At 27.4% G+C, this 23,568-nt stretch overlaps 1 protein-coding gene across 2 annotated transcripts; it reads right to left on the bottom strand.

The window, feature by feature from the left end:
- Nucleotides 1–431: 431 nt before the first annotated feature.
- LOC107449641 (uncharacterized) lies at nt 432–15,462 on the bottom strand. 2 transcript variants are annotated; one of them, XM_016065231.4, is made up of 4 exons: nt 15,155–15,462; nt 5,347–5,612; nt 3,972–4,149; nt 432–1,004 (listed from the first exon to the last, which is right to left on the bottom strand). In XM_016065231.4, exons 1-4 carry the CDS (start codon nt 15,438–15,440, stop codon nt 847–849), a joined length of 888 nt encoding a protein of 295 aa, XP_015920717.3. In that variant the 5' UTR covers nt 15,441–15,462; the 3' UTR covers nt 432–846. The 2 variants fall into 2 exon arrangements, with proteins under 2 accessions (XP_015920717.3, XP_087021676.1); XM_087165550.1 differs by having other exon boundaries at nt 5,347–5,609; nt 15,155–15,455.
- Between the last annotated feature and the right edge of the window lie 8,106 nt (nt 15,463–23,568).

Here is a 23,568-nt window from a genome sequence, read left to right as displayed (position 1 = left end):
AAGCTCTGTAGGTGCTACACCATTTATGATAGTTTCGCATTCTAGTTGTCTAGGGTCATCGATTCAAGACTGCAGGATATAAGAAACTTTTCAAGTTTTGAAGGAATGAAAGAAATATTGTGGTATCAACGCTGTAATTCACACCCCTGTTCAATCGGCCATGGGATTGACCCATTAGCTCTCTTAGCTACTGTATGTACCCAATCACATGGAACAATATGGCTTCATAAAGTGCGCGCAGTCGGCGAGGATACAATTCTGGCTTTTAAACCGTATTAGGCAAAAAACTATAAGTAAACTTTTTCATCACACTTAAAAATTTGAATATCACCTTATTTTGTTTATTTGACTGTTTCGGTTGAATATGGTAAGAAATGTTAAATTGAAAGACAGTTGAACAAGATATAACAAAGCAAAAACATGAGACATCGTTTCATAAATTAAAGTGAAAATTTTATTATTTTCTTCTAATACATTGAGTGTACAACAATAAAACATAATGTCCTCTAATTATCTGAGGAAACAATTTCCCAGGCGTATAGCCGACACCTTATCGCGCCCAGGCAACAAGAACGAGAGAATCGGGCGGCCACAGATCCAGCTCGGCTTTCCGCTGCTCCCAGTCTTCTCCCGTCTCGCGATATATATTTTTTATCTTTTCTTTTTTATAAATTTAACGATCGGACATAGTTTAGGAGACTGGTAAAAACTGTCCATCTCGAATCCGACAGTGTCGAAAGAGGTAAGGGATTTACATAAATAATTGTCCGTTGCTAGGAGACTTTCCTCCCCTTTTCAACATTCCGGGTTCGAGAACTGGCCTATGATATGCAATTGTTGAACTGATTACTCCACTGACTTCGACACTTCTACCACTGTTGAAACTTCTTCTGACTTTGGGACTTCAGATGTGGGTGAAGAGGCTTCTGGTTCTTTGGAAGCGGCTGTGGTAGATGGAATTGCTTTTTCGGACACGGATTCTTCTGATGAAACTGGTGCTGGTTCTATAAAAAAAAGGAATAAATATGTATTGTAAGCAGTGCAAAACAATCATCATCAGTAGCAATCATTGCCAAAGAATAATCAAAGCATATATTGGTTATGTGTAAGTCTAATTAATATTTTCAAAGAACTTTCTTCAAAGTAAAAATCTAATTTTTATGGTCTGAAACTAAAATTGCATTCTCATTATCACTCACAAGTATAATCTTAGATAGCAGGTTGGTTTCAATACCAGCTACAACATTTATCACCATACGCAACTATATTTATCAATGATTAGCAAACAAACCACGCAAGCTTGAAACAATGTTTTTTCTAATATTGTGTAATTTCTAAATTAAATATACTTTTAGTTTTCTCTTTTATCATATCCCTAAAAACAATAATATAACAGTTTATGGAAATATTGTATTTCTTTCACTAAATGTTTTTATACCATATTAAAAAACATATGTCTTTAACAATAAAAGTGAAATTTATAGTAATTAAACAAGCTTTTGAAAGTTAAAATTCATGTTAATCAAATAGCCTGCTACACTTAAATATTGATAAAAAAGTTGTAAGTACAGTTAGTTGTAATTACTGTTGCCATAGTTTACGTCGCGTAGAATAAGTTTCAAATTGAATTTAGAATTTAGGGAGTTGCATTCAGGTTACGATCGGTTATATTGGTTTCCAGAATTTGATATTACAAAATTTTTGTGACCACATTTTTGAATCACAAAAACCAATCGTTTTAATCCATCGTTTATGTTTTATATTCTATTTTGTAAAAAGGTTCATAGCGAAAGATCGCATGAACTTGCTTTTCTTTATCGTGTAAATAAAATAATTGTCATATCAGATTTTTCGATGAATCTTTTTTATAATTTAGAGTTTATTTTAATAACAGTTTTCATTCGTTTGTAACTTTAATATTACCTTCTATTATTTTTTTTATTAAAGTAAATCAGTATTGAATTGAACAGTAAAGTTAAACAAGTTCCATAATGATCGATAAGGTAAAATGATCCAAAAATTAGGTTTTTAAACCAACTCTACATACATTAAAATAATTTAATAAGTATTAATAGTGGTTAAAAAATATCGGAAAAAGATTAGTATTCATTTATTTTAGAATGATATTCAAATGAATTTTCATCATAACAGGTTTCTCTAAATATTCCAACGAATGTTGACAGAGTTGAATAAAAAGAGGCTCCCCCCTGGGAATTGTTTTTATAATTCTAGGAAAGAACTAGGATGTTCCCGTTAAAGCACAATGTATTGCATCGTATCAGATCATTTCTAACACAATCATTAAATAATTTTAAGAACAAGCTTAATTTTTCTTTATTTTTTATTTATATTTATTTTAATTTTGCACTTGTCACCCGGGATTAATCCCTACTATGAAATTTAAATCTTGCGGTTGCACCTAATCACATGGTTGTGCTTGGCAGGTTAACGTTACAGTAATTAGGCTTGAAAATTTATTTACGCTGAATAAATTTTCAGATCAGATTTAATTGGATACCTGTAAATGACGTTATGCGTATGGGTAGATCTTGAGTGGTTTCAGTGGTATAAACGAGAGCCCCGATTTACCCACGATGACGTCACTTGTAGGTATCCAATCCGTTTTCTGTATCTGTTTTTAACTACTTAAAGTAATTCTTAATGTATTCATTTCAAGCATACAAGGGATAATTCTGTAGAACACTTTGAGTCTTGTTATAGTTCACAGAAATCCAAATAATGAATAGTTGATGCTTATTTATTTCTTTGCATTACTAGCAAAACAAAATATCATTAAATAATGATCTATTGCTAATTTTCTGTAACTTCAAAAGTGAGATAAGATGAGCCGCTATACAACGTAACTCGTCTAAGAATTAAATTAAGTGTTATGCGGTGAAACATAACGCTTTGATAAGGTTATTGGACATATTATTTATAAGATGGCATGTTGGATCATGGCACTCTTGTGTTAAAATGAGTTACAATCATGGAAGCATGGTTCAATTTCACAATAAGATTGTCGGACATATTATGTACAATCTGTTAAATTGTATCGCATTATCATGTAACTAATGTAGAAATGATTTATTATAATGATATCATGGTTCAACTTGATTACTTTACATAACATATGCCCGGTATCATGGTACACTGAGACACTGAGAAATAAAGTATGGTCCAAACTAGCACAATATGGTCAAATTTTCCGTGTTTCGGGATCTCCGGGAATACCAAAAAGCTCAGTAATTTTTAACGAAGCAGTTTGATAATGATTTTGATGAAACTAACAGTAAAATATAGTTTTATAATGTATGGTGAAATTTGGTAATTTTATCATTATACCTTAGAACACGGCATAAAAACCACTTATTCGGTTAAATGTATTTTTTAATTTCGTATATTTTCTGAAATGTGTTATAATTATAAATTAAAAAACCAGAATTTGGGATAAACCGTTACCGTATGAACAGAAAAATGGTCAAAAGAATGGTTCAAATATTTTGTTTTTCTTAACCAGAATCATTGTTTGTTTATCTTTTACCAGAAATGTCACTATCATAAAGTTACGGTAATTTTACCAAAGCTTTTATTTTCTTTTTTCTATAAGAGGTTCTTATATTTTGATTCGACTCTAAATATTGCTCTGTGAATATTGCTCTTTTTTATTACTTATTAAATCCTCATTTCTTTCTTTCTGTATTATATGGAAGAATAAGTAATATTTATCTACTGTCGAGACAAAACCCGTTATTAGTTAAACTGATGAGTTTTCTCTGATGATTGTAAAATGAGAAGTGATTGCTTTTTCGATAATTTCCAAAACCGTTATATTGAACATTTATCCATTTTATAAGATATTCCATGAATAAACTAATGTCTTTATTTCCCAAACATTTTAATAAATAGATAAATTTTTCCTCTGTTTCCCTTATATTAACGATTTTGTTTTTCAAACAATAGTTCCTTACCTTCTTTTTTCTCTTCAGATTTTTCTATTTTCTCTTCTGATTTTACTTCTTCAACTTTAACGTCATCATCACTTCGTGCTACAACATGGTCACCGATTTCAATCTGAGCTGGGGTTGAAGATTCTAAAGCAGCCTTCTTTACTGGTTCAGGTTGTTCTGTTGTTTTCACTTCTTCTGCCTGAATTCAGAAAATATTAAATCTTAAATAAACATTCATAACCAGAATAAATATAATAAACCGTAAACAAAAATCCTATTCATATTATATTACTGAAACAAAATATCAATTAATGCATCATATTTTGTTTATAATTAATATTATGAAATTTAACTTTGATTATGTGTTTGAATATCCAAAATTTTCTGAAAATGTGCATAGATAATTTGTTATTGATAATGCTAATTTGTACAGATACGTACAAATCAATCTTTATCTTGTATGAATTACAATTTTCATATTTTAAAATGTATATAAATAGATGATAATCAATTAAAATAGCTTTTTTTACTGTCCACTGTTATTGTTTATTTATGTTATAAGTTTACTACAGTTACAAGAAAATTTTTTGAGGAAAATGAATGCAGACATTCGTTTTACAGTAATTTTTGACATCATTGAAACACAGTTTCCTTTGTAATTTGGAATCTTCTGTAAAATTTGTTTTTAATTAATAATGAATGTTAATTTATGACATTGGTTAGCTGCTGAACAAAGACATTTAATTTAAAATAATTAATATGTAATCATTTAACAATCAACGTAGATGATTTTCTACATAAAATGCTTCACAGGAAGTATTTTCTAGTCAACAAATTTTGGAGCAGATTTTGTACGTGAGAGTTTGGGGATTTTTTTACAATAAATTACAATAATGCAAAAAAGGGGAATTAAATTTCAAATATCTAAGTAAAAATAGAACTGTATACTGGTTATTCGAATAATTTTTTGTTTCAGAAAGTAATTTATTATACATTGCTTTTTAGAGAAAAGTCATCTTATTTTTTTTGTCTGAGCTATTTTTTTGAGTAATTCTGTTAAATTTCGTTAACCCGTTTTGCTTTTGAGATAGTATAAACAGATAAAAACATTATTATATTAAATATAACAATTAAATGTAAGAAAATTAACAGAAATGAATACACGAAGTAAGCTATTTAAAATCTATGGAATTTCCTGTTTATTTTATTATCTTTCAATAAGTTTAAACTAGATATTCTTATACTAGATTAAAGTGCTATCAAGCATAGTTTTATTCTTCTTCATTTCTTGACGAGAGTTATTTTTCAGAGTGGGATACTAAAAATAAATTTTAATTTTCTTAACGAAATTCTTTTTGCATATGTTTCACAATGGATTTCATTCAAAATTCTATACCTGAGGTTCTACTGTTTTCTCTTCCACTGGTTTTTCTTCTGGCTTAGATTCTTCTACGGCTTTTAGTTCTTCTTCTTTTGGTTCAGCAGGAGCAGCTGCTTTATCATCTTCAGTCAATGGCTCACTGATGACTTCGGGTTTCTTTTCATCTTCTTGAGAATCTTTTGGCTTCTCTTGTGATTCTTCTGGTTTCTCCACGGGTTTCTCTTGATCTCCATCCTCTCGAACAGATGGTTCTTCACTCACAGCTGGGACTGCTACTTCTTCTAAAACAGATAAAACTTCATATTAATATATAATAAGTCATGTAAATCGCTTTCATTCTTTATACTATGCAATATAATAATATAAAAATAGGTCCATGAAAAACTTATTTGAAATAAAACAGTGGATTAAACATTTATTGTACATGTAGTAGATATGCTTTTAAATCTGTAGAAACTTCAGATTTAAAAGCTTCCTCCAGGATGAAAAGTGTTTTGAATATAGTTTTGAAAATTAAGTAAAAATATTATATACATGTCTTATAGTATTTAAAATGTAACACAAGCTATTTGATGGATGTAAAAATATATGAAAATATTACAAAGGATTCAAAAGTTAGAAAGGAAGTACTCAATATCGCTTATAAGTATCTTATCTGAAAGTGTACTTAAAGCTGTGAATTTGATTGTATTTTTATTTGTGTTAGAGAAAAGTAATAGTAATAATAAATAATTATGTGATATTCGTTAAGACAATACATGAATATAAAAATTAGAAAATTCATGATTAAGAAGTCAATATTTTTTAAGGAATATCATAGAAAATAATAGGAAGTTGTAAATCTAATTATATTTATTTATACTAAAGAATAGTTATGAAAAATTAATGATTCGATATTCTTTAAAAATATTCATGAAGAAGAACTGTTAATCCGGATGAAAAAGGACAATTTATTTAATGGTTTTAAAGTATTTCATCCTAAAGCATACGTAAAGCTGCAATTATCAATAGGTTTATTTTACTGAAAATATTATATACCTGTTTAAAAAAGAAAGGAAAAAAAGAATGAAAAAATAACAAATTCAAAAACTGTTTTTTAAATGACTTATCTTATAAAATACATGGATCTGAAATTCTAATCTTTAATTATTTATGATAAGAATTAAGAAAAACAAGATAATACGATATTTATAAAAAAATGTCATGAAGACAGTGAGAAAATAAAAATAACCAATTCAAGACATTTTCATGAAATAAATTACCTCCTAAAATAAGAGAGTCTGCTTTTCAAAGTATTTGTACTGAAGTTTAATAAAAAAGAAATAATACGAAAGCAGTTAAAAATAAATAAATGTGAAGAAATGTTGAAAAAAAGAAAAAAATGCTTATTAATTACCGTGTTTTGAAATATCTTGGCTTGAAAACATATATAAGGGTAATGCTTGCTATTTTAATTGGTACTGCACAATAATTATTTTAAATTAATGATGCAATATTTCTTAAAAATATATTGATAGCATTTTTTAAAGAAAAATAAGGAGTTATTCAATAATGCTTATAAGACCTTCAACTTAAAATACTTGAAATTATTAATTAAGTACATTTAAATAAATAAATCAAAAGGAATTTCTCGAAGTAAAGAAAATAATGAGCTCCTAATGGTACTTTAAAAATTTTGTTATTTCTGTAAATAAAAATAATTGTAATACTTATTATCTCTGCATTCATTAATTTTTTTTAAAGTTATAGATAAGAATTTTTAGTAAATTAAAAAAAAACAAGACATTCTAATTTTATAAAAATAATAAATCTAAATTGTTTTAAAATAGTATTTTATCTGAAAAAATTCGAAAACGTTCAGTTATAGTTTTTTATGTGTTTTAAAAATGCTTGAATTTTTAGTTGAAAAAATTAAAAATAAATTTATATTAGCTTAATAAATATAAAAAAAAAACTATCTGAACAAGATGAAAATAGTAGCTTTATCATTTAATAGCATATCCTATTTCAAAAACTGTAAGATAATTTTACTTCTAAATATATTTAGCTTAATTAAAGCTGTTTCAAATATTAAAAAAATTAAACTATAACTGATAAATAATTTTTATTTAAAGTTCAAGCTTCATTATTTTCTAATTTCTTGGTCAAATCTCTAGTTTCTTTCTAAAAAAAATATTCGTCAGAAAATATTTCTTTTCAGAAGATCTTTTATCGTCTCATGTAAAGGCGATAAAAATGCGATGTTTAGTTCAAATGAAGCTATTTCTAATGATAAAATTTTTTAAAACTATAACTGATAAATAACTTTTGTTCAAAGATCAATATCATTTAATTATCATTAACTTCTAATAATCTATTTTCTTGTTCTTTCAAAATAAAACAATAAAAAATATCGACAGAAAGTATTTCTTTTCAGAAGATCTTTTATCGTCACACATAAAGGCAATAAAAAAACGACATTTAGTTGAAATAAAGCTATTTCAACAAATAAAAAAAAATTAAACTATAACCGATTAATAACTTTTATTCAAAGTTGAAGATCCAAATTTCTAATAATTTACTCTCTAATTTCTTTGAAATAAAAACAATAAAAAAATACTGACAGGAAATATTTCTTTTTAGAAAATCTTTTATAGTCACATGTAAAGGAAATGCTTTCTCATCTATACACAATTAAAACACTAACGAGTCATATCTTTTTAAAAGAATGCTAAAGTTGCAATCTTCTTCCATTATTCTTTTGAATATCAGAACATTTTCAACTCCTTAAACACTTAAGCTGAAGTACTCAATTACGCAGAAAAAAGTCTATTCTCTGTTTACACAGAAATGTATAAAAGAAGCGATTGTTCTAGATAGTTCTACGCAGAATAAACCTTTTATATGTTATTTACTATAATGATCTAACCATAAAATGCAACTTAGTCTCAAAATATAAAAGATACAAAAGCAGGGAAGTTGCCATGATCAAGTCAAGGATGAATGATTGGAGGATGCGTTTGTTATTAAAACAAAGAAAATGTGTAAAAGCAATTAAAATGAGCCAGAAACCGACAGAAAAATCGTGATCAGCATTTCCAAAAAACACTTATGGTTATCTATGGTAAAAATAAGTATAAAATCAAAAAGAATCAGGAAACTATTGTGCAATACTTTGTTTAGATTTCAGTCAAAACATCGTGAAAAAGCCGCAAAGTTTCGTTCCCTGAATTTCAAATTAACCATGACCCTTTATCGTTTTTGGAGAAATTATTAAAACTGACGTAACTTTTATTATCGAGATCTTCATGAATTTAAAGACCGTGAACTCTAATGATGTGTATGTCAGAGGATAATATGTGCATTTGATCAAAAGTTTTTGGAAAGACCAGAGAAACAGCAAGGTCTAGCCAAGGTTGTTGCATAATGATAATTAAATTTTGTGGTTAATGTAAGCCAAGGATAAATTTGAAAATATTTTGGTTTATTTATTAATTTACAGGAAGTATATTGTTATTTAAAGGGTTGTTTACGGGATATTATTTTATTCGTGGTATTAGGCAATATTTTGGACAGTCCACATTTATATTTTTCCCACTTACACTGGCCCCTTTTATAGGTTTTATTTTGCAACGAGTATAGTTTGAAATAACTAATATTCGTTCATAATTAAGCTTTTGATGCATATTGAGATACTGTAACTAAATAATAGTGTTCTAAGTACTGAAAATGCATATAGTGGTACATAATAATCATGCAATGCGTTCTGATCAGATCAACTTGAAAAAAATAATTTTAACTTCATTTATAAGCATTAAATAAAAATTAAATTTCTTTATTAAGGATTTACATACACATCAATTGCAAACACTTAAGTAATATGAAATTTTTGGCATTTTCATTCTCACAAAGAATTATTTTCAAGCAAGAATGGAGGTTCGTAATTGCAATCACTCACAAGTTCGTTTGCATTAAAAAATCTTTGATCTATTTTTTCTCCATCTAATCAGGTATATGAGTTGAGAAGAAATTTTTATCATGAATTACTTCAAAAACAATCTTATATAATACTAGTTGGAAAACTTGTTTTATGCTCTTAAATTGGAGAAAGATAATAATTATATTAATGTGCTGAAACCGATTACTGAACTCAGTTGCAAGTTAAGAAAAGACCATTGAGGTATAGGATTTAAGTAATCATCCGTAACTACATATAGTTCTGCTTTATTTCGTTATCGAATTATACAAATATGGTTTCAAAAACGATATAAAAGCTTTTAAAAGTTAAGCACGTCAGACAGAAATTGAATTCGTGCTATGTTTTACGATATATATCATAGAATTATTAAAAAAAACGTTATAGTTTCGCAGCCATGCTAGAATCATAGACTTGGCGACATATTTCGATAAATAAGGAGAACAATCTTTCTTGAAAAAGAAACAATTATATGATGTTGTGAGAGCATTAGATTTGATTAGATCACTAAAAATGGGGCATCTCTTACTGACATGCCCTTAATCAAGTGCGAGATAAAGAATTTATACTTTTGTTTCGCTGTAGATGAAAATTGTCTGCAAGAGACAATATTTATTGTTCCTTCATCAGTTTCTTTAAATGAGAGTTGGCGATGTTTATATAGGTTCACACTAGAGGCTTGACATCTATTTAACGTAAACTTACATGCAAGCAGACTATCTCCATATTTTCTTTTTTTTTAACTTGCAACAGAGTATAGTTAATATATCAGATCAGCAACAAAATTGATAAAAAGTTGTGATGTCCGATTATTGAAAAGAAATGTTTAATGAAACAATGAAATTGGTAAAATGTTAGATTCAGGTTGATTGAATTAATTTTTAGAGAAAAAATTAAATTGTTACCAAGTTCGATAGTTGAAAACGTTTTAATAAAACAGCGAAAATGGTAATAAGTTAGGGTATCCGATGGTTCAAGATATTTAAATAAAGCAAAAACATTTTCAACGAGCTAAGGTATCAGACCATAAAAAGCCCGTATCTGAACCTTATAACAATATCTATGAACAGTATGTGAAATTGTTAATATAATATAAATCTAAGACGTTGGTTTTCATGAAATTGAAGCATTTGTTGTTACATAAACTAAATACTAAATGTGAGTTAGTCAACATTATATAAATGATAAAATATTTCTATTTTAATAAATAAAGTAATTTAAAGTTTATATATTTAGTAAGTGGGCCAAAAATGAATTTAAATGTTCTTTTAAAAAGGTATTTTGAAAAATAGCATTTTATAAATAGCAAATTTTCAAAATCAGGGAAAAAATTTATATAAAATACCTATAATTTGTTTGAAACTTAGAAAACAATTTTAATATATTTTAAATACAAACAATTACAAGACAATATTTCATATTCTAAAGCGAAACACGTCATTGAGTAGTTTTACTTTAACGTTAAGGAAAATATCCTTTTTCTAGAAATATAAAATGTCCCTAAATTGTTCAACTGAAAAATATACCAAGGAATAAAAAAGCAATATTATATTTCTTTCGGTCACATTTGCAAGAATTTAAATTTGATACTTTACGGTTAAACCCGTTTCCGATCTCGGTGATATTTACAATGAACCAATGACATCATTAAATTGATATATTCAGTTTTGCTGCATCTTACATAAAAGAAACTCGAGTTTCTTCACTTAAAAAAATATTTATCTATTTATATTCTCAATAGAAATTGTTTTTCAATCGACGATTTATTCCGCTTTTTTAGAATTTTTTTCCGAAATAATGTTTAGAATAAATTTAATAAAATCTTTTATTGAATATTTGAAAAATATAGTTAGAATTTGGTTCCCATATTCAAAGAAATGAGGCATCTTTTGAGAAATTTAAAAGAGTAAATTTTTAAAAAATCTCAAAATAAATTTAATGTATTTAAATATATGGACTTAAACACATATTTTTCAAATGTAAACCTGCAATAGGTTCATTTATAAATTTTTTCTTTAAATGAGTTATATTAACCAATAAATTGAAAACATAAAATAAAGCATGTATAAGTTTAATTAATTTTTAAAAAAAAATTACTTTTGATAAAATATTATATACTACGTTTCATTGAATCAAATAGATGCAATATAATATTTCTTCTAAATCCTTTTATTAATTATATTCTAAAATTAAAGCAGTTAAATAACTTTAAAAAATTTTATACTAAATGCTTATTAGGACAATTTAAAAAGAGTTTTAAAAAGTGCGTCGACAAATCATTAATATCAAACATAAAATTATTACCATAATAACCCAATTTTATTACTATATGAATATGAATAATGCAACGGATATGAAATTTTGACTGATATTTGTCCTATATTGTTGAAAAAAAATGACTCCTATATTTATATATATTTAATTTGTTCTTAAGTCTTACATTTCATCACAATTACCCATAAATGCATCAAAAGATAAAGTGAAATTCGTCAGAGCTTTCGTACGTTCATAACTAACTTGATTTGTTTTACAAAAGAAAATGAAATCTTGCTAAGCATTTACATCTCCATATGGAGCTAGGTCTATTTTCAAAACGGGAAAACACATAAAGAGTAGAAATAAATTCATGAGTTCGTAGTAAAGCATTTCTTAACGTTTTATTTCCTTATCTATTCTGATTTGATACATATACAAACGGAGAAAATTAGAATAAAAAGGGCAGTTGAAATGCATTGAATTTTTTTATTACTTCAGACATGCGTCAGAAAAATATTGTTTTTAACCTTTAGTATTTAAGGCCTGAGTGAATGCTTCTCATTTATTCAACGCTTGTAAATACGTTGAAGATAAAAATAGACCGGATTCAATAGGCTTTATAATTTTTACTGTGAAAATTATAGTTACTAATTACACATTGTTAGAAATTTCTTGGAGAAAATGGTTATATAACAATTTATTTAATTGTTATTTTACCATATTCCAACAAAACAGCCAAATAACCATAAATAAGATGATAATCAAATTGGTTAACTGTAAGAAAACCGTTTATTAACTGATTTCACTTAATACGTTTAACCAACAAGAATTTTATCGCACCAACTAAGACCACCTAATGAAGCCACTTAGTTCCTTGAAACTGTGTACATCTTATAGCAGATAGGGCTAATCTTTCATGGCTCAAAACCGACGGAACTGGGATTCGAGTCCCAGCTTTGACACCACAATATTTCCTCCATTTCTTTTAACATATGAAGATTTTTCAGTATCCTGCACTCCCCAATTCGTGTTCTGCACTCTCCAATGCCCATTGTCTAACGAAAAGCCCAGGCTATGTCCAGTTAAATTTCTTTTTCACGGTTTTGAAACCATGATAGTTTTAAAACCATGATAGATATGTTTAAAAAATCGTATAGTTTTGTATCCGGTCAGCATCTGTATCAATGCATTAGATCATACGTTGCCGCTTTGATACCATATCAAAAACTGAAAATATCTGTTCATAACAGATGCAATGACCATCTGTATTAATGATTACAGGTTTTATTTGCTTACAGAAAAATGTCACTTTTGAAGATTACGATGTAGTTTAACAATACATTTCGGTAGTTTAAGAGAAATGAAAATCTCTGTAGGAAAGTTACAGAATTATTATGGTGTTTAATGGAAGTTTTTATAGCGTTGAAAAACGTATTAAATTGCATTTTTAAGAATTCAAAAAATTACTTATCTAATTTTTTGAAAAGAATATAGAAATCAGTTTAAGATTTCCCTTACAACTCCTTTCTAAAAATATTTGGCAGATTAATTTACTTCTATACACATTTAACACTTTTAATTTACTGTCGACTAAAGCATAGTATGCTTTGATTGATTGTCTTTAATTAACACGGAAAATTGAGGTTTTTAAAATGACCTTACTTCCCCGAAGATATCTAGTTATCAATGATACATTATTTGATCAAAAGATGCAATATTGAATTACTTTATATTTTCAGTTCATAAGATATTAACGAAATTAAAAATATTGCGATAGAAATACTGATTATTATTGTTCAGGCATGAATGCAAATTTTAAATATTCGTACAAATGTTACATTTTATGTATAATCAATCACAATGAAAATGTTTTTAACTTAATAAATGTCTGTATTAATATAAAGCTATATAATATAACATAAATGCTAAATTTTTTTATTGAATCGCGAGTAAGATTATACTTTTTAGTAATGAGGCTTTTTTAGCATTTCCTTATAAAATTTGGAGAAACAAAACTAGTAAGCATATTGCTATTTCAAAATTGCCAATAAAATTGAAAAATAAAAAAAAGTAACTAAAAGCATATGCAATGACTGTTACACGCAATTGCTTGAAAAGTACAATAAAATGTACAATGCTTGAAAAATACTGCAAAATGTACCATGCTTGAAAAGCACTTTAAATAGTTCGTGTATTTCATCATATGAAACTATTTCAAATTTATTCCATTTATTGCTCATAGGCAATGAGCGAATCGAAATATTCTTAATAGCATTTTATCTAAAACTGTGCGTTTTTTCACGTGTTGATTCGTAATTGTCATGGTTTCAAGGCAAAAAAAACATTAGTTACTTTTTGCTATTATTCATAAAACCCGACTAATTATAATGAGAAAAACATACTTGAGAAATCAACATATATATTTAAACATATTCATACGCGTGCCTTTATTTTTTTAAGTATTATTATCAATATAATTATCTATGATTATCATACTTTCTTGTTAAAAATAAAAACAGCTAAGAATATTTTGTTTAAAAAATTAAGTTTTTACATTCCAAGTTTTATCCGCTTGTTCTCAATGCAATATTTACGACAATATAAGTAGGATGACAATTTTTAAATATTTTTAATGCATTTATTATAGATATTTTACCTTAAAATTTGTACTCTAACTAAAATATTTTTTAATATATAAGTTGTATTTTAAATAAAACTCACCGTCCATATATCAATAATAATTTTTTTTTATAGAAATGTATTAAAATGTTAGGTTGTTTGATCTCATCCAGTGACTGATTTTTATGATTCATTATTCCACATTTGTACTTTTATGCAAATTCGAAAAAGTTATTACAGATAGAACAAAATGATAAGAAAAATGCATTTTTAGTGGAAATAAGGCTTACAATTTTAATATCACAATTAAAATTTGGAATAATAGGTTTTCCAAGATAACAACGACAACTTGACCTATTATCCGGCATAGTTCGTAGGATTTCTTTCTAAAATTTGTTTTGTGAAATTCTGAATTGATGAAAAAACGATGAAAAAAGAACGTTTTAAAAAGGATGTTTTGAGAAAAAAACAGATTTTTGCTCTATATTTTGGGTTTTATCAGATCTTTCATTCATATTTTAACAAAATTATGTGAAATGCAACGATTAATGTAATACGATCTAATATTTTATTTTAAAAACGTAAAAAAGTGATTTAAAATGTATAAAAACAGATTAGGTGTTGATTTTTTTAATAAACATTTGGAGGACGTGAGAGAAATTATAAACGAGGACTGAATTTTAAACCTAATAACAATATTCGCTTATTTTAAGATTAGAGAAAAACCTCCGAAATTGGAACTACTAAAATATATAATTTAAAGTGAACTAAAAAGAAGAAGAATTGATTGCTTTGCGTTAGACAAAACATTGAACAAGCGAAGTCCTGGGAATTTCTAATTATCTATCGATTTGTTTTGTCAGATTAGGCTAGTTTATTTTCTGTACATTCTTCTATAATTAAAAAAACGAAAGTTTTACATGACAGTTTTTAAGTTGCAAATAAGGATGATATCCATAAACGAGATAACACAACAAGGAGAAAACAACTTACCAATTGGTTTTTTCTCCTCAACTTTCTCAGGGACAATCTGAGGTTGCTCCGACACTTGGGGTATGCTCTCCTCTTTGATCTCTTTTTCAACTTCGGGGGTAATTACGGGTTCTGCTTCCCTTCTTTGTCGGGGGGCTGACAAAACAGCCGACAACAAACTGACAAGGACTAACAAAGCTAATGATCTCATATTTGTGATTAAAGGTGATGCGGACGGATGCTGCTGTGATCGAAGTGGATGCAGGAGGGAATGTGAGGTTTGGAGGACTGGAGCTGGTCTTCTCATAGTCTATCACCACCCCTTCGCACACCCCTTTTTTCGTACTGTCGCGCCATCTGGCGAACGTGAGCAATCACGAATGTATGACATCAATAAATTAAGTTTCGTGATGGTGTGGATAAATTATCCACAAAATAGGCAGTATGTCTCCTTACAAAACTGGCATTTTATTTTTGTTTTCCTTTCCACCTGAACTCAGGTGCTTTTCTTCTTTTCGGAAAATATTTCCACTTTTCTGAGCAATTTCGAGTTTCTTATAAAAAAACAGCAACGATGCAATAAAATATTTAAATAATGTATGCATTTTAAGTTAAAGATTGTTGAAGCTTTTGCTTAAGGTATTCAGTTTTTTTTCCAACGAATAACTTAAAACATCATTTAAGAAAACTTGACTCTCATAGGAATTTATTTATAAGGACTTAACTACAATAAATCAAATTATTATTTATTAAAATAAGTTATACCAGAAAATAAATCCATTTCTTTAATTAAACCATTTATTGATCCATGTATTAATAATTCGACAAAACGAATGCCAGTTTTCGAAGAAATTTACCTATTATAAAATATTTTTTGATATTAATAAAAAAATAAGTTATGAAATAAAATAGGTTGACTCAATGAACGAAATGAATTAAAAGTGTTCACAAAATGAAATAATTTATTTAATAATAAAATTAAGCAAATTGTAACACACTATGGAAAAGACTAACATCCTAAATTCTGCCATATATATATATATATATATATATATATATATATATATATATATATATATATATATAATAACATTCCTTTAATTTCTATATGTGTATAGTATATACATGCATACATAATAAACGATAAGTTAAATATATTTTTATAATTTATAAACCAAAGTGCGAAAAATATGTATCAAAATTCTTTATATTGTGTTAGTTTATTATATTACGTAAACATATTAACTAAGGAAATGATAAAAACAACATTTATTTGCAAGAGGAGCTTATTAATTCTTAGGGTCTTATACTATTGATCATATTATATATTTAATAAAATGCATTACAAAAATAAATTAAACACAAATAACGTAAAAACGTAAATATTATCTTTCATATTTGTTATGATAGATGTGTTAGTTTTTGTTTAATATTATACATTAAGCTAAGCACGCTAGAAAGAATAACAATAATTTTCAAATACGCGTTTGCTAGGAAGTTTGTTTAGTATTCATTACGTATTAATATTAATTATAGTTAATTATTAATTACAAAATCATTAACAATAATTTTACACTATAACTATAATTTTACACAGTTAACAATACAAAATTATTAAGTCTCTTCAAGTCTGCATTTTCTAAATGTCTAAACTTTCCTTGCCGAGTTACTATTCAAATGTGATTAAAGTATAAATAACAGTACAAAAGAATACTTTAAAACTGTTTTTAAAAATATTTTATGACTAAAAAAGTGCCATTATTTCAAGATGCTCTTACTAGGTAATATAGTTTTTATCGCTCTTGGTAAACTCTAAGACCCCGTTATAAATTTACTAAGGCTTCATAGCCTCATAATTTTGATCCTTATTTCGAAGGGAAAAAGAGGAATACTTGTCATTTAGGATTATTTTTAAATGCAATTTATACTTCAGAGACTTCTTAACTTTGTGTTTCTTATATATAAAATGTTGTAGCTCACTTTATAACTTTTGCATTCTTACCCATAAGAATAGTGTGAAAAATTATACTTTAAATACGTGACTGGATTTATAGAAATATGTTTAATAATATTGTATTAGTTCCTTACTATTATATTTTGTTTTGAACTTGCATAAATGTTTCAAAGAGAAATAAAACAATAGAATAAGTATTTGTGAAAATTCGAAACATACTCTTGACCTCTCTTACAAAAAATTTCTCTGATAACTTCAATATTATTAAGAAGTTTCCCGTTTGAAGCCCATTTAGCCTCAGGTCGATGAGAGATATGCTTGCTTGTAAGTAAATACGGCTTGTGCGCAAGACTGACCACATTATCATGCCATTGGTCACAAGATTGTGGAGTTTTACTCTTCTGGCCCACAATGCATTACTTTACATTCTTACTGTTATACAATACAACTTAACCATCAACACCGAGGGAAAACGAATGGTCAAAACAACTAGAATATGGAAACATTTCCATGCTTCTGGCTCTATGGAAACACCAAAAAGCCGTTAATTTTTACCGAAGTATTTTGGTAAAATTAACTATAAAATATAGTTTCATAAAATATGGTAAAATTTGGTGGTTTTATCATGGCGGCTTAGAGCATGGCAGATAAACCATTTATTCGGATAAATTTACTTTTTAACTTCGTATTTTTTACAAAATGTTTAGTAATTGAAACTATAATTTTGAAAACAAGAATTTCCACTAAACCTTTAGCATAAGAACGAAAACATTACGAAATGAATCGTTTAAATACCGTACATTTTGGTTTTATTATCCAGTGTTATGGTTTTCTATTTACCGGAAATGTGCTTACTATATAGTACTGTAATTTGAGTAGATTTTTTCCTCCTTGTAGATTTGTCAAAAACTAAGATTTAATGTTAAAATTAGCTATAGAATATTATATATTTTTTGTATTAGCAAAATGTATCAAAATTTTCAAACTCTCATGATGTTCTGAAATAAATACTTTCTTTACTGATGTATATATTTAGTTACCTTCTTTTCAAGAATCAAATTTTTTTCTCATTTATTAATTAAAAGGGAGTAAAATAAAATAATAAAACTGAGAGCTGAATAGCTTATGATCAGATTTTTATATACTTAAATTAAATTTCTTTTGAGGAGTCTACCAAAGATATGCTGATGAAGTAATTATGTGATAATTTAAATTACATATATGAATTACACATTTACTCATACTTTCTTGAATACATGCTACCTTATATATTTTACATAATTTATTCAATCATCCACTATCTGGAAGGAGTTATCTCAAATATTTTAGTCAGAAGGTAAGATGCTTTTGTATTTTTTGTCATATACCAGGATCTAACTGAGAAAATCTAAACCTCTTTAAACGTATTTATGGAATATTTTTAGCTGAATATAATTACCATAGAATTTTTTATAAAGCAGTACTAATAATTTTTAATTTCATTAATTCTTGAAATATTAATATGGCAAAGTTTGAAACATTTTATATCTACTTCATGACATTTTATAACAAATTCTTAATATAAATTTATAGAATCTAAAATTTAAGTTAAATAGGTAAGATAGTTCCTGAGAAATAAATTTTTAATATTAAGGATACTTAAACTTTAATTTCTTGAAATGCATTCTGAGAATTTCTGAACTACTTTTAATAATTACTTTTAAATCTGAATTACTTTTAAGCTTTATTTTTTATAAACTAAATCAATGTACTTTATTATTATGTAAAATTATGAATTCAAACAGTTTTCAAATATTCTTAATCAAATTATAAAATTTAAAATGTATAATTATAGAAATATATTTGCAATGTATTATTATTTGGTATGCTAGTTTTATAATTGAGAGAAAATGCTCTTGATACAGTCAATTATGTTAAAATATATGACAAAATAAGCAAAAAGAGAAAAATAGCTAAAATGTTTGCATTTTGACTGGTTAATCAATAATGTTAATTAATAATTCATATTAATTCTAATAAAAGTTTTTCATGAATCTTATATTTAAAGGACAAAGGCATAGTCATGAATTGCGATTTTGAATTATCACGAATATTATAACTATGGGAGCTTTGTTGCTCATTTGATATGTTAGTTTTATAATTGAGTGTAAATACTTTTGATACAATCAACTATTTTCAAATATTTGGCAAAAGTACACAAAACAGTAAGAGTAGCTAAAAGTGTTGAAACTTTGATAGATTAAAATCCACTTAAAATAGTTTATAGTAATTCCAATAACCGTTTCTCATGAAACATCTGAAGGACAGTAGTCATTAATGCATACTCATGAATTGAAATGTTGAATTATCATGAATATTATAACTATGTGAGCTTTGTTGCAAATTTGGTGTGTTAGTTTTATAATTGAGTGCAGATAATTCTGGTAAAACTACCATAATGTATGGTAATGTACTTTAAAGTAAAGGATAATTCTTGTTAATGAAACCAAAGTAAACGGTATTTAAACTATTAATTTGCTGAATATTTTGTTCATATGGTATTAGTTTACCGGGACTTCTGGGATTCAAAATCATAGTTCATATTACCACATATTTAGTGAAAAATACAAAACTGAACATAAAATTTATTTAACCTCTTCATTTAACCGAGAAAAATGGCTTTTATGCCAGGCTGAAGCGGATCATGATAAAATTACCGAATTTTATCACAAATTATAAAATCATACTTTATTGTTAATTATACCAAAATTACTACCCAAGCTCTTCGGCAAAAATTACCGAGTTTTTTTGTTCTATTTAAATAGTGCCAGAACCACGGTAAATTTCACCATAGGTAGTTTGATCAAACGTTTTTTTCAGTGAGCAAAAAGTGGCGAATCAAACTTCGATGGATTAAACCCACTTAAAATAGTTTATATTAATTCCAATAACACTTTCTCATGAAACTCACATTTAAAAAAAAGAAGTCAGTAATGCACATTCAAAAACTGCAATTCTGAAAAGACTTGAAAAATGTATCGATGTGTTCTTTGTTGCATAAAAGAGTGAAACTTATTTCAAAATTTTTAAATTTCTTCTTCGTCTGAAATAAAATATATTTAGCTTGCACAATTATCATAATTGAGTTTTTTTATTCTCTGAATTTGATAAAGTAATAAAGATTGAAAATAGCAAGACAACTTTCATTTTCTTTGTTAAGTATTAAACATTTCGAAAAATAAGTTTCAAGATTGGGGTTTCCTACGAATAGTAATATTTAGATTGTTAAATCTTATCGTAATACAATGAAAGAACTATTATAAGCAATTAAAAGGCGATGACTTAACAGGAAACTCTGTTCATCGTTTCTTTGAACAACACTTTATTTGCTTAGATAAAATGGAGATTGTAAAACAACCTTTGGTGAGGAAAATGGATAAAAAAAATTCTTCGAATCTAAATCTGCTTAAATTTTTCGTTTTGCTTTATTTTTTTTTATTTTTTAAATGTTATTAATACATTTAGAAATATAAAATACATTAAAATTTAAATACATTTAAAGTTTTTAAATGCTCTTAAATATTTTAAATGGGCATTAAATTAAAATTTAATATACATTAAAAATTTTTGAAGCTTTTAATTAACGAAAGGATTTTGCAAAAAAAATCATTCTCTTAAGGATTAAGTTTTCAGATTAATTTTTAAATAACATAAAATGCCTGTTTTTTTAAATTTTTAATTTGCATCAAACTGATTGCGTAAGATTTGAAAACTTCTTCTTAGCATTTCGTTTCATGGCTAGATGATTTTAGTATAAGTACAAAAGCTTACATATTAAGAGGCACAAATTAATTAAATATTTAAGAACATATTAATAACATTAAGAACATATTAATAAAATATTTAAGCAAAGAAAGAAAACCAAAATGATTTAAATTGGCCGAATCACTATTGAGAAAAGCAGGACTGAAAACATCAAAACTTGAATGAATTCTCAATGGTAGACGGATCATGGGTTAAAGTTCCCGTGCCGTCAAACTAACCGAGGGAGGTTTTCGTGGTTTTCCTCTCCATGTAAGGCAAATACGGGTTAGTTCCATCAAAAAGTTCTCCACGAAGTCGAATTTCTCCCAATACTTAATTCAGGAGTTCCCTTGTCTTCTGGATTGAATTAAAAATTTCTAAGATATGAAATTGAGCATTGGTAATAGTAAGCTCAAAAAATGGATCAGCTGTTCAGCGACCATTGTAAAATATAAAATAAAAATTTTAATTGGGAGTCGTGGGAGATCAGGGGATAGCGCACTCGCCTCCCACTGAGGTGATCCGGGATCGAATCCCAGCAATGGCTGATCGATGCGAATTCCACACCCAGCTCGCTTCGACCACAGTGCTGTCGTAAATTGTCATTAATGGGAGACGAATCATGGATTATAATTCTCTCCACTAATCGTGGGAGGTTTTCCTCTCTATGTAACGCAAATGTGGGTTAGTTCCACAGGAGTACCTTTATCTTCTGGAATGGGTTAGAAATTACAAGGCTACTGAGTTGAACATTGGTAGCCGTTAACTCAAAATGTGGCCGTGTGTTCAACGACGGTTATAAAACTTGTTTGAATCACCATGCCGTTGGGCTAACTGTGGGAGGGTTCCGTGGTTTCCATCTCTATTTAAATCAAGCGCGTGCTAGTTTCAGTAAGAAAAAATTCCACGAAAGTGATTTTATCCCAATGCTTGTTTCAAGAGCTCCTTGTCTTTTGAGCTGGGTTTAAGATTGCAAGGTCACGAAATTGTTCGGTTCGCTGTCAGGTTGATACGAGTTCTGCTCGTGGCTCGCACCGATCACAGTGCTAAAGTAAAATATCCTTAGTGGTTGGAAAATTATAGGTTTGAATTGCCTTCAGTCGAGCTAACCGTAAGCGGTTTTCGTTTCTAGTCATATACCTTAAGTAATTAAAATGGCTCTAGGAAATTTTTTCCTGCCCTCCTTACTTACTTGTGATTCCCTAGAAAATGACTCGCCAATGTTGTTTATTTTGCTTTTAAATATTAATTTGCGAGCTTCAATATGTCCATGCTTTTGGAATTTATTTTTGAAAACTATTAAAAATTTATATACTAAGGTGGGTAATAACAGAAAAACTGGTATGGTGCTACAAAAAATGTTTAACTTGTGTTAACACTAGAGAAAAATACATCAAAGTGTCCGAATTTTCTGTCGTCTAAGTAATTTCTTTTACGGACATATCATTTTTGAGACAAAGAAATAAGCAATGTTCTCGAAACTATTATTGTTGTTATGTCAGCTTTATTTCAGTTTTTCGTCGGGTTGCTTGAAAAGTTAAGTTGCGTTGAATGTAGAAATAAGGAGGAAATAATTTACGGTGCATTTCAGCATAATGAATTTTACCTAGACCATTTTTCTCTTCTCCCATACTTAGCTAACGTTTCCATAATAAAGAACGTTTTTATCGGTTGTCTTTTATATGAAAGCATCTAAGCATCTTCAAAAGCCAAAATTTTTAGTACATGATTTTATTCTCTTAATTTAAGAAATACTATGAATCTTCCCTGGAATTCTTTTAAAATCCCTTAATTATATGAAAAAAGCATCATTTTAAAGTGCTGTTAATATTATCTTTAATTTATACACAATAGTTATCAAGGACATATGCTTAATACCGAGTTTCGTTTATTTCATGTAAGTGGTTAAAATTTACATTTATGTCTAAGTAATGATTATTATTGCAATTTTTTACTCTTATGCTCTAAGATTTGAAACTGGGAAAAAATATGGTCAAAACTACCAGAATATGGTCTAATTTATTGTACTTCGGCCTCTGTGGGAACTCCAAAAAGCTCGGTAATTTTTCCTAAGTGCTCTGGTAATAATTTTGGTAAAATTACCTACTAAATATGGTCTTAAATATGTTATAAAAAAGCTAAAGGTGGTAAAATTTAGAAATATTACGATGATACCTTAAATCATGGCATAAAACCAATTTACTCAGTTGAATTTACTTTTCAGTTTTGTATTTTTTACAAAATATGTGGTAATAAGAAGTGTAATTTTGAAAAGCGAAAATTCCGGTAAATCTTTTCCGTATGAAGGAAAAAATTACTAAATGAGTGGTTTAAATACAGTATGTTTTGATTTTATTAAACAGTATTAATTTTTTTGTACCCAGAAATATCGTTATCTTACAGGATGGTAATTTTACCGGAAATATTTCGCTTAGAATCGAAATTGCTAAATTATGTATGCTATATTCAAAATAGCAATTCTTGTAAAAGCGATAAGTGGGCTCTGAGAAGGTTGGGACATATAAAAATGCTGTTTTGTTATAAACTCAGATGGCAATAAAATATGAATTGCATGTTTAAGATTTCGAAAAAAAGTAAATTTATAATTTTAAAAAAAAGGTTTTTATAAATTTTTTTTGTTATATTGATCATTTTAAAAATTAGTAAAACAGTACTAAGCGCAAATGCACAGTTTTGA

The sequence above is a fragment of the Parasteatoda tepidariorum genome, chromosome 6 (assembly GCF_982258835.1).
Source record: "Parasteatoda tepidariorum strain Cologne lab strain chromosome 6, Ptep-v5.0, whole genome shotgun sequence".
NCBI classification, from domain to species: domain Eukaryota; kingdom Metazoa; phylum Arthropoda; class Arachnida; order Araneae; family Theridiidae; genus Parasteatoda; species Parasteatoda tepidariorum.
Note: the sequence above shows the minus strand (reverse complement) of the source record. Positions and strands in the feature narration are given on the sequence as shown.